We start from the raw sequence: 12,505 nt of genomic DNA, 5'->3' as shown, positions 1-12,505 counted from the left end.
GAAAAAAGAGAGAGACCAACGTCACGTGATAAACGAACCCAAACTCCCAAAGTGGGGCAAGCCGCTACAGCAATCACGTGCTTATCTTCTTACACTTTCCTACGCGTACGACCAACGCGTGACTAATTTATCATAAATAAATAATAAATAATAAATAAATTAATTAATATAATTAACACAAAATAAATAGAGTATATGTACTTACAGCCTCAACACTTGTATAATCCATTAGATATAGAGAGAGAAAATCTACTCTCTCTCTACTCTCTCTCTTCGCTAACCTAACCCTAGCTTTTCACAATCGCTTGATTTTAACGCCTTGATGGAGCCTCGCGTCGGCAATAAGTTCCGGCTCGGTCGCAAGATCGGCAGCGGATCGTTTGGAGAGATCTATCTCGGTGCGTTCGTCGTTGATTTCGCGAATTCCTCGCCATTTTTTCGCGGTTTTGAGCGTTTTTGAGTTTGGTTTGTGTGTTGAGTTTTAATTTGATTGTTTGGTGTTTTGATTGTAGGTACTAATATTCAGACGAATGAAGAAGTCGCGATCAAGCTTGTTAGTGTTTTTTTGTTTTACTTTTTCCTGAATTGTTTATGAATTTTTGGATGTGTTTGTCTTGATTTTATTGTGTAATTATTGTGGAAGAAAGTTTGAATTGGTTGCGGAATTGAAATAAGAGAATTTTTTAAAATTGAAGGTAATTGTGTAGATAAAAAGTGTGCGTGTTTATATGATCAAATGTTTAATTTAGTTGGAACTTTTCGAACTTGTTAACCGTGGAAGGTTCTGTTAAAAAGTTAAATTGCTAGTTAAGTTATTAGTAGAGTTGATTTTGTGACAGTCGAAGAGAGTTGATCAGAGGTGAGAGGAGTCTAGAAATGGTAGAAATTATATTTATATACATTAGGATTTTTTGGTGACTTTCGTTGAACTAGTATCTGTTGTGATTAACTGTGGAGACTTGAGTAGATGAAATAAGTTTCTTGTGATTTTCTTGATTGTGTTGATTTTGCAATGTATTTAGAGTAAAATGGATGTAGTAAACTGATACATTGCTTGGATTTATGCAGGAGAATATAAAGACGAAGCATCCTCAGTTGCTGTACGAGTCGAAATTATACAGGATTCTTCAGGGTGGAAGTAATGAGCTACTACTTTTATCCTTTTTAGTTACTAGGTCGTGGGTTTTCTTAATTGTGTTATTCATGTAGCGTCTCTAACTGGAACTACTTCAATGTTTTCAGCTGGAATTCCAAATGTGAGGTGGTTCGGTGTGGAGGGAGACTATAATGTTTTAGTGATGGATTTGCTAGGGCCTAGTCTTGAAGATTTATTCAATTTTTGCAGTAGAAAACTTTCTCTGAAGACAGTTTTAATGCTTGCTGACCAAATGGCAAGCCCTTAAACTGCTATGTGTGTGTGTGTTTGCGCGCACAAACACACACACTATTGTAAAGCAAAATAAATTTTAACTTTATTAATGTTTGCCATGAATTTCTTGTTCCAGATCAATCGTGTTGAATTTGTTCATACTAAATCATTTCTGCATCGAGATATTAAGCCGGATAATTTCCTCATGGGATTAGGTCGGCGTGCAAACCAGGTCGCTAATCTGTCATATGTAATATGCTTATTACATGTAACATCTTTTTCCTGTATAGCATGCCAAGCATTGGGGAAGTTACACTTCCTTTACTCTTAGTGCAGGTTTACATTATAGACTTTGGTCTGGCAAAGAAATTCAGAGATTCTTCAACGCACCAGCACATACCATATAGGTACGTGGCCTTCAGATACTCTCTGGTCTGACGTAAGTACATTATTAGTAGACATGTAACCTTGTGTGAGTATGGAGCTGATCAATTTACTTAAACCTGATAATTTGTCAAACACTTCCTTTTGTAACTATCATCCCAGAAGCTAAAATTTTAATACTACCTCCTTTCCACTTATTTTGTTCATGAATCAAATTCCACATTTTATTCAATCATCTTAAACACACTAATAGTTACCAAAGAATTATACTGTTTTGTCAATAACTTACCATAATTAACACTAAACTTTAATAAACTGAATTTGCCAATAATTTTGGGAAAGGTAAAATTGGAATTGTGACCAATATAAATGGGATGGAGGGAGTATATAAATCTTATAATATCGGACAGAATGTATCCAGTCCTTGGAATACATAGCATCTTACATATCCCATAATTTAATTGTGTTATATGTATTATTCTACATTCAACAGCATGGAAGACTGTTAGTTTGTTACATGGACACTGTCCCTGTTGTATAAAAATGTTTGTGAAAAACTCTTTATACAAAAATACATACAAAGGCATCGAAGGATCATGAGAAATCTCCAAAATGAAAACATCTGTTATGTTGGCACATCTTTGCAAATGACTGCATGGTTGTATAACAGATGTCCCCTCATATGTTGTGTATATTATCTTATTAACAAATCCTTGCAAATGAATTTTATCACGTTTTATGTCAAAATTGCAGGGAGAACAAGAACTTGACTGGGACTGCGAGATACGCTAGCATGAATACCCATCTTGGAATCGGTATGCTGCTTGTCGGGCACGTTAATTTGAAGATAGATATATGCTCCTCTGACTTGTGTACTTATTTTATTTGTTTATATTGTATAGAACAAAGCAGGAGGGATGATCTTGAATCTCTTGGATACGTCCTTATGTACTTCATAAGAGGAAGGTTTGTGTATATTTTTTAGAGCCAGTTTGGCTCAACTTAAAGTTGTGACTTATCACTTACCATGACTTAACATGATAAGCTAAGAGTTTAAAATATCTGTTAATTTTGACTTATTAGCCTTATGGGTGATTAAAAATGTAGTAATAAAATATAGAAGTGATTTATGGGTAACTTGTGATTTATGAATAATTTTTATCAAAAAAATTTCTTTTAAAAATTTAGTTACTGAAAAAGAAAATTTTCAGCTTAAAGTCAGAAACAGCTTTAAGCCCCTGACTTTACATAAACAGGCTCTTAATCTGGTTATATGTTACATACATAGCATGACTTGTTAAACCCATCAATTGTGTGCGCAGTCTTCCTTGGCAAGGATTGAAAGCTGGAAATAAGAAGCAGAAGTATGAAAAAATTAGTGAAAAGAAAGTTTCGACATCCATCGAGGTATTATTAGTAAACTGATTGTTGTTCTTGTGCTCTTTTATTATGAAAAAATTGGTGACCAGTCTACATGCTCTCTGTGCATTCTTTAGTCACTGTGCCGAGGTTATCCGACAGAATTTGCATCCTATTTCCATTACTGTCGTTCATTGCGTTTTGAAGACAAACCAGACTATGCTTATTTGAAGAGAATATTTCGTGAGCTCTTTATCCGGGAAGGTCTGAAACTCTGACAATATGTTGTTTATATTTTTATGCTATAGTAAATGTGAAGTATATGATCTGCTTGCCAAGTAACTTCTAGGGAGGATGAATTAAAATTAAAATATTAGGTAATCTACTTGGGTGCAGGCTTTCAATTTGATTATGTTTTTGATTGGACCATATTGAAGTATCAGCAGTCACAAATGGCGGCTCCTCCTTCAAGGGTGCTTGTAAGTGATGCAATTATGTCGGTTTACTTCCATTAATACAATTTAGTGACCTACTAAATAACCCTGTCCGGTTTCAGGGGCCAGGTGCTGGACCAAGCTCTGGAATGCCACCTGCTATACCTAATGGTGACCTACGTCCAGGTAATATTTTGCAATCTGTGTTAGACTTTAAAATTTGTTCTAAATTAACACATGTGAAACTTGTACAATTATACCTACAATAAATATAGTTACTTAAATCAGGTGTTTTTGATTGTTGAATAAGTCTTAGGCTAGAACTTGTGAAGTAGCTACTCGTCTCCTCTTTTTATTTAAGACCCTGTACTTCTTATATTGGTGTTGGGGGGTTGAAATGATAGGCCTTCGAAGAGTTGTTTATATGAAAAAAAACAGTTTGAAATTGTGATGTTTAGTGAGATATGATTGAAGTGTCTCCTTTAATCAAAGCATGGTTGTGTCCGTGAATTGTGTACCCTAACCAGCCTTAAAGCCAATTGATATTTAACCCGATGCTAAGGTTGGTGAAGTCTTTAATTCTAACATCTTGCAGTCTAAGGCACCCCCTCCCCTGCCCCACTTCCATCAGAGCTCCACAATGATCATTAAAATATCTAATTTCCATTTTGGAGTATCATTGGAGAAAGTTGGCGGTTAACAAAATTTATTGGTCTGTCTCAAATTTGAAGACTTTTTTGGTTTTCCTTATGCTCCAGATTTGGTAAGAAGTGCATTGAATGCAGCTGAAGAAGACATAAGATCTCCAGGATTGTCAGCAGTTGATTGTTCTCATACAAGAGCTTCTGCACAAGGTTTGAACAGGGAAAGCTTATCTAAGCAGAAGAGTCCTGTTGCAAATGATTCAGTCGTGAGCAAAGATGCTACAGTAAGTTGAACTAGTCTTGGTTATCTGTTGGCAGCTGTCTCTCTTTATGTCTCTTTATCTTGAAATTCTGCAGTGGATTATCTTGGATTAAATGAATTATTTTCTTTCCTGTGTACCTGAGGGATTGTTTATATAACAGCGTTTTTTTTAGTCACATTTTATTATCTTCATCATCATCATCATCATCATCATCTTATTCTGTTTAATCATGAGTTATGGCACTAGGCTGCAATGTGAGTTCTTCATAGAAAAGAATATAAGTAGGTCATGGAAAGAATTTTAAACTAGGATATATAACTTGAAGCTCTTCCCGACCAGTTGTAGCTAATGAACCCTGTTCGTGCATGCTTTTTGTCCTTGTGTATACAACCTAAATCAATACAATTTTAAATTGATGTTTCTATAATAAATTGTATGTTTACTCAAACTTGTCATCTGTGCTTGTTTAGTAATCATGTACTGCCATTGTTGGTAAATGAGTCGCGCATAACTTAATGGGAGTCTTTTTCCTTTTTTTTAAAAGCCCTTAAAGTATTATGTTGCCCAGTGTATAGTATATATCAAGGTCTTGCGGTGTGAAGTCTTTCTGGCAAAAGTTATTCCTGTGGCAGAAGTTACTGGGAAAATTGGGAAATAAATATCCTGCCTTTATATCTTTAATTTGATAAACATCCTGGATTCAAGATAATGAAGTTTGCCACTTAGTTATAGGCAAGTCAGTTTTTTGTTGGTCAGTAATTTGCGGAATTTGCTATTAATGTTGTAATGACACGAATACACGATTGTTGTATTTTGCATGTGATAATGGCTTGTACTTGTACTACAGGATGTCCTGTCATTCTGTAATAAACATTAATATGTGATTGCAGGCAGCTAGTTCTAATATTTTGGGTCGGTCAAGTGGATCATTTAGGCGATCTGCTGTATCGAGTGGCCGTGAAACATATAATGTTGGAAGGGAGTCCGACCCTACTCAGTCGCGCACTACAGATGCAACCCCAGGAACAATGCAGAAAAACTCAAGTGGACAAAGAAGTTCACCCCTTGGTAGGTCCTCGGATCCAAAGTATACATCATCGGGAAAAAATAATTCAAGTACAAAGAACTACGAAACCTCTCTGAAGGGAATTGAAAGTTTGCGCTTCGATGATGAATAGAAGCTTCCTTCCTGAATAAACCAGGTTTCTTCATTCTTGCAGCAAGCTGGCAACTAGAATGCTCTATCAAGGAGTTGATTCTCAGTAAATTGTGATGTTGAAAAGTAAGTGATTCCTTTGTTGATATTCTTCAGTATAAAGAGGAAAAGATAGTCTGATCAAACAAAGTAGTAACCCCTCTTTGTAAAGCTAAGTGATTAGTTCGCCTACAATTTAAGCTATGAGCACATCTCTAGCAGTTTGACAAAAAAAATTGGTTTAATAGGGTACATTTGAAATTTACAACTTGCTGAAGGTTGCACATTTGTATAGCACATTAATATTCTTGCATGCTCTCTTCTCAATTTTGCCATGCACCATAAATAAGCCCCAGGTAGAATTGGGAAGTCCAAATATTAATGTACTAAAACAGTTGGTTGATAAAAATTGGTCTTCAGAGCATCCCTGCCTCTCTAAACAGTAAATTGGATCTGGAGCCCAGGCCCCATTCTCATATTCTTATGGTTTGCTTTCTCCAATGTATATATATCTTTCATATCAAAACTCATTTTTATTTATTTTAATTATAATAAATTGTTTATATGTTATTAGAAATTTATATTATTTTAAAATAAAATTAATTTAAAGTTGATATGTACTTTGCTACATTAATTCAACGTGAATATCTTTATGGAATGAAATATTTTTTTTCTTTATACAATGAAATAAAAGACTGAAATATCTTTAATTTCTATAAGGTCACCTTTGTTTATCATTTGATATTTATTTTTTCATTTGTAAGTAGTGGGTCTCTATCAACTATATAATATTTATTTTTATTATATTAAGAATAATAATATGTGGGAGACGGCTTTTACGTGTAAGCAATGGATAAGTATACTAATTAAGAGAATAAAGGGAAATAAATAAATAAATAAATAATGTAAAAACATATCACATTCCCCTCAGGTACATCCCCCTTAGGTGATATCTCTCTTACTTTCTATCCCTTTATAATCGGGTTAAATAGCTAATTCATAACTAAGCTCTTTAAAAACTTGCAATTTGGTCATGTTGTTGAAAAAGCTCAACAGTCAACTAATGAAGAATTTAAAAACTTTCATATCAGTAATTCCCGTGAGCCCTGTTAAAAATGTTAACGGAAATAAGCAAACTTTCAAAAAGATCACCCGCAACAAGAACAATAATTCAAAAACATCATCCCAAACATAATTGGCATCACCAATTGGCGGCTTCTCTCATAATGAGTCTTCTCATGTTTCTTGTTTATGTGGACTGTGGAGTGCATCAAGCATAATCGCGTTTATTAATCGGATCTGTTATTGAAGATCACCCTGTGGAGTTCCTAGGTAGCTGAAATGAGGATAAATATTTGCCAGCAGTGGCAAATTATGTTGGGCTAAAAAACGAATGATTAGCTCAATGAATCCTATATTTCTCATCGTGGGGATTAACATTATGCGAAGTACCACCACCATTGTTATGATCAACTTCGTTTCCAAGCAATGTAGCGAAATCTAACTCCTGGAATGTAATTTTGAACATAATCTCTTCTCGGACCCAAATTCTTGCTGCAGCTGAGTTTTGAAGGAATCGAAGTTGTGTGTTTGGTACATCAAGATAACAGCAGAGAAACAAGTAAATAGGGTGTAAAGCAGAGAAACAGGTAAATAGGGTGTAAATAAGATTGGGTCGGGTCGGGTTAACGGGTAAACTAACGGAAAACGTTAAAAGTTAATGACTTTTAACGACCGTGTAATTTTTTGTTAGCATAATAGTTCGATTGAAAATTATATGAAACAAAGTTACGTGTTTGAAAGTTTTTTCAACGACATGATCAAACTGCAAGTCTTTAACTAGCTCAGTTATGAATTAGCTATTTAACCCCTTTATAATCTATATAAACACCCAATTGTAAGTATTTATTATCAGGGTTCACAGAGTAAATTGGGGAAATTTTGTCTACATTTTTGAGATGAAATCAACTGAAAGCTGCAACACTGTGAGCTCGAGAATGGCTACGAAAGTATCAATCGTTTTCAAATGCGGGTTTGAATGTCTGATTCAGACATCTCAAAAACCCTAATAATAAAAGGAGGAGATTTTTCGGATGTCCATTATGCAAATATAAAGATAAATATTGTGAATTTTTTCAATGGTGCGATGAAGATTTTGTCAAGGAATCAAGATGTCGCAGGATTTGGATACCAGAACTGAACCTTAAAGCATGAAAGTAGCATTGTTGCATGCTAAAATTGATGAACTCGAAGCTGTGAAGAAAATGGAACTTGGAGAAGTGAATTTCCAGTTGAAGATAAAAATCAAACACATTGAGCAACTCGAGTTTCAGTTGGCATGTTGCAAATTTCTTATTTTTGTGTTGGTTTGTGGCTTTGTAATAAGCCTTAACATATGAATGAAAAAGAAAAACAGAGCTTTTGGTCTGCATTTGTAACATTAAGAAGTTCATGTAGCCATTTGTAACATTGAGAAACTTAACCTTTTATTGAAATTTTCACATGGAATGGAGTACATTTTCTTTTGACTTCGTATATGGATTCAAATGCTTATAAATCAGAAAGAAAAAGAGCAACGTGAGTTACTTATAAACAAAGCATTTTTGAAGAGCTGAAGTTACTTATAAAGAGCGCATGAACAATGAAACTGCAAATTCATTACTTGTCTAAAATAAATTGCAATCCAAAGCATCCCAAAAAAGAATCCAAAGCATTCTAAATACTAGTGCAACTGCTTCAGAAACTTAGATTACATTAGTCTTAATTCACCGTCTTAAACTGAAAGTCAGTAGTCTTAAACTAAAAGTTATGGTTGGCTTGCACTTTTTCTCCCTTTTGATCTTTATGACCTTGTAGGTGGTGGCTGTGAATTTGATACTCTCATTGTTGAGCCTCCAACAATTGAGAAATACACATGTCCATCGGCGTCACACCTGTATAAACCAACTCCAGCTGGTGGCATGGAAGGTGGTGGAGGCAACACTTGTATATTTTTGGTTTTTGGAGGCCTCCCCCTCTTTCTTTTTTGCTACATCTTAGCTATCTCTTTGTGTAATACAGACACAAGAGACGGCGCCCACTGGATATCTTGCCTCCCACTTTGCCCTTTTAAGGGTGGAATTTAAAGCGATAGGTAAGAGTCCTAGCCCGTACTTCCGATAAACTACAACTAAAAAGACCTTATGAATACTGCTTTGGAGTACCCTCCGGGGTATAGGTTGGAGACCCTTCGGGATATTGCTTTGGAGTGTCCTCCGGGGTATAGCTTTGGAATGCCCTCCGGGGTATTGCTTTAGAGTGCCCTCTGGAGTATTGCTTTGGAGAACCCTCTGGGATATTGCTTATGGAATTATCTCAAGGAGTACACATATCTTTTTTTTTACTTCACGCATATTTTCTTACTTACATCCTCACATGCAATATACGATATGCTCCACATATTTTTACTAATCTTCAACTTCAGTTTTTTCAATGACTCAGGAAATTCGGAATATTCAGAATACTTAGTTCTCCGGTTCATCCAGCTGCACTGAAGAACTGGGGGTTGTTACTGCTTATTTTCGTCTGGCTGAATAGTCTTCCAAATTTCCTAATATTCTAATAATAATTAATCCTAGTCTCAAGTTAATTATTTGCTCTCTTTGAAACGATGAATAATGTCTAATCAATTATAGACAATATCCCCCAACAATATCCTTCAAATACGGAAGATATCCTAACGCAAATATGATTAAAAGATAAAATAAACTAAATCCAAATAGATCTCTAAACAATCATGGAGATAAAAACCCTAATCCTAATAGAACTGCGTTTGCTTGATCCCTGTATAAACAAGGTACGCAGGTATCTTGAAAAAGGATCCGACACATTTAACAAGTCGAGACACCTCTCAAGTCCAACGCCCCCCCCCCCCCCCCCCCCACCACACACACACACACATTTTCTTATCAGAATTTGTTATCACCAAATTCCTCCGTTCACACATAATACAAGAAGCAAATAGGCATCTTTCTAGCCTCAAAATCAATCTCATTTATAGACCTCTCTCTATCTTTCAACAACCGAAAGTAATTCGACTCATTCAAATTCAGATCATCAATCTTTATCTCAAGGCGCGCTAACTAGGCAAACCCAATGTTTTAATATTTCATATGTTAGATTAAACTTTGGCATGTTGAAAATTACATGAAGACAATATCGTAAGATCATCATATGAAGGTCTTAAAGTTGGAAAAAATTGAGCTTAATTTGGCTTAAAACAGATGAAATTTCGGACTTGTGGGGGATTGACGCAACAATCATTGTTTCGGCTAAAACTTGAGTTTCAGAAGTTAGAATTGAGTGAATTTACAGCTCATACGAAGATAACAAAATTTTCTACAATTTAGAGGTGATTTAGTATTCTATTTTCATGTCGAGAAGCACAAAAATATCTGGACAACCAAGTTTCTTAAGTTAAAGAGCCGGATCTCCATCTCTTGAAGCCCCTAAAAAGCGGGTGATATTATTTTGAAGGCCCTTGAGAGTTAAGGGTGATGTCCGTATCCATCTAGATGTTTTTATTTACCTAAGTGTGATGGAGGGTGACATTCATCCATTTAGATGCCTATGACAGATAGATGATATCCCTATCTGTCTAGATGTTTGATGCTTTTATTTGTTTAAGTGTGATGGAGGACGACGCCCATCCACTTGGATGCCTTGGACATATTTTTATGATAGATGCATGGATAATGAAGATCCTTATGAGTTAAGGGTAATACTTTTCTGAAGGTCCTTAGAAGGTAAGGGTAAGTTTTGAAGACTCGTGGAAGTTAGAGGTGATAATATGTTGAAGACTAGAAGGATGTGTATGTTGCTTGATATGAAAACCAAGGGGATGTCCTTGCTGCTTTTTAGCTATCTCTTTGTGTAATAAAGACACGAGACGGCGCCCATTAGATATCTTGCCTTGGTAGCCCGTACTTCCAGAAGACCCTCCCAGGTATTGCTTTGGAGTACCCTCCGGGACATAGCTTTGGTGCCGTCCTGGGTATAGCTTGGAATGCCCTCCGGGGTATTGTTTTGGATCGCAGTATTTTCGTGGAAATCAATCTCATTTATTGACCCCTCTCTACCTTCCAGCAACTGAAAGTAATTTGACGCATTCACATCCAGATCATGAATGTTTGGAATCTATATTATTCACGAAAACATTGTTTTTGCTAACTCGAATGGCAACTGACCAATCTATTGATTCTTTTCATTATCAGACACCTCTAATTTGTACTGTATACAGATTGAGCAAACAAATCTGATTCTGAATCATTTAATGCAACTTAACAACTCTCGTGGATGAATCCCAGATAATTAGTTCATAAATTACTCAATAGTATTCAGTTATCATGGAACACTGGTGATTCTTTACAATATTAGAAACCTGTAATCTGTATACTCAGTCTCTATTTAACCTTATTTGATCACTACAAAATTGAGAAACAAATTCATGTAGAAAATTATGACACTGAATAAGTATATATATATTAAGAAACATTGATCTTAGAATTCCACAAACCTTGTTATAAGTACAATTATACAAAAGTTTCAGAACACAGCTTAATGCCGATAACCATTATAAAAGACAGCAGAAAAACTCCAAGTATCAGGAAAGATGTTGAACCATCTGAGAGTACCTATTTTTGAGCCACTTGAAGCTATTCCTAAAAGACCCTTTAACCTTTCTTTCAACAGAGTAAACTTTATAGCTAGCAATCCTCTTCTTCCTCTGCAACTCCGGGTCATCCAAAGCCCATCCGTTCATCGACTTTGCTCTCCTGAACTTGTTATCCTCATTCCTCGGGACCTCATCGATTTGAGGAGGTACATTGTAGGAAGAAAACGTTGCATATGAAGCACTGTAACATCTCATGTTCTGCAGACTGAAGGGCTCTGGTAAGCTACTGATGCTGCTGCTGCGCTCCATCTTTGTGTCACCACTAGACTTGCATCCCAAATCTCCCATTTATATTATATGCAGTTATGATATTATTTTTGTGAAGTGGTTAATTTAAGTATATATGGTCTTGGTGGATTAGTATTAGTGGACTTGGTTGTTCACAGACATGCAGATGTGTGTATTTGGTTGCTCTAGCTTATCGACTCTAGAAAGATGGATTATTTTTTTTTTTTAATAAAGATTAGGAGGCTAAAGATGTTTTCCACTATGTTTAGTTTTTTTTTAGTTGAATGTGATTCGTCTAGCAATTTTTTTTTTTTTTGAATAATAGTAATTTAGTCGAGCTAGTGATTAGACTTGCTGGAGTAATCAAAGCATGTTTAAAATTTTTGCATGATTTTAAACATTTTTGTTTCACGAAAATCATATGGAGAACGAGGCATTATTGAAACTGAGGACCTCACTAGTTGTTCAATATTGACTTTGTTCCAATAATTAGGGATGGGAATTCAGGTTTATTATTCATCTATATTCTTTCACGAAAACCACAATTTCATTTTGCTTTTAATACAATAAATTCAAACATGATGTGAAATTTTTAATATAACTATGGGTTGTGACTGAGTTTTCGGGATGTATTGAATTTAATGTATTGATAATTATATATGAATTTAACTGATTATATATGACATTAATTTTAGCAAATTTAACATGATATTATTTGAAGTCCTTATAATTTACACATAATTCTTCAAAATCTCATATTTATAGGATTTCAAGAACCATAAAATAAATGATCTTACGATATTCATCATTACAAAAATGCATAAAAAGTCATCAGCTTTTAATACAATCAAATTTCAATAGACTTGAAATAATCTCAATTTAATATCACAAAATTTTAGTATAATTTTAAATCTTT

General features: G+C 35.0%; 2 protein-coding genes across 3 annotated transcripts; one reads left to right on the top strand and one right to left on the bottom strand.

Moving 5' to 3' along the window:
- Positions 1–204: 204 nt before the first annotated feature.
- LOC108199633 (casein kinase 1-like protein 2) lies at positions 205–5,961 on the top strand. Of its 2 annotated transcripts, none has more exons than XM_017367546.2 (14): positions 205–398; positions 513–553; positions 1,069–1,138; positions 1,243–1,391; positions 1,506–1,601; positions 1,706–1,776; positions 2,507–2,568; positions 2,656–2,719; positions 3,076–3,160; positions 3,250–3,376; positions 3,509–3,591; positions 3,669–3,732; positions 4,305–4,474; positions 5,344–5,961. In XM_017367546.2, the coding sequence occupies exons 1-14, from the start codon at positions 323–325 to the stop codon at positions 5,629–5,631; spliced, it is 1,446 nt and encodes a 481-aa protein (XP_017223035.1). In that variant the 5' UTR covers positions 205–322; the 3' UTR covers positions 5,632–5,961. The 2 variants fall into 2 exon arrangements, with proteins under 2 accessions (XP_017223035.1, XP_017223034.1); XM_017367545.2 differs by having other exon boundaries at positions 209–398; positions 1,506–1,619.
- Positions 5,962–11,289: 5,328 nt separating this feature from the next.
- On the bottom strand, positions 11,290–11,649 carry LOC108198831 (uncharacterized). The gene has a single exon (XM_017366609.2). It carries the CDS (start codon positions 11,647–11,649, stop codon positions 11,290–11,292), a length of 360 nt encoding a protein of 119 aa, XP_017222098.1.
- Positions 11,650–12,505: the final 856 nt, after the last annotated feature.

The sequence above is a fragment of the Daucus carota genome, chromosome 8, assembly GCF_001625215.2.
Source record: "Daucus carota subsp. sativus chromosome 8, DH1 v3.0, whole genome shotgun sequence".
Taxonomy (NCBI): Eukaryota; Viridiplantae; Streptophyta; class Magnoliopsida; order Apiales; family Apiaceae; genus Daucus; species Daucus carota.
This window is presented reverse-complemented; position numbering and strand designations above follow the sequence as displayed.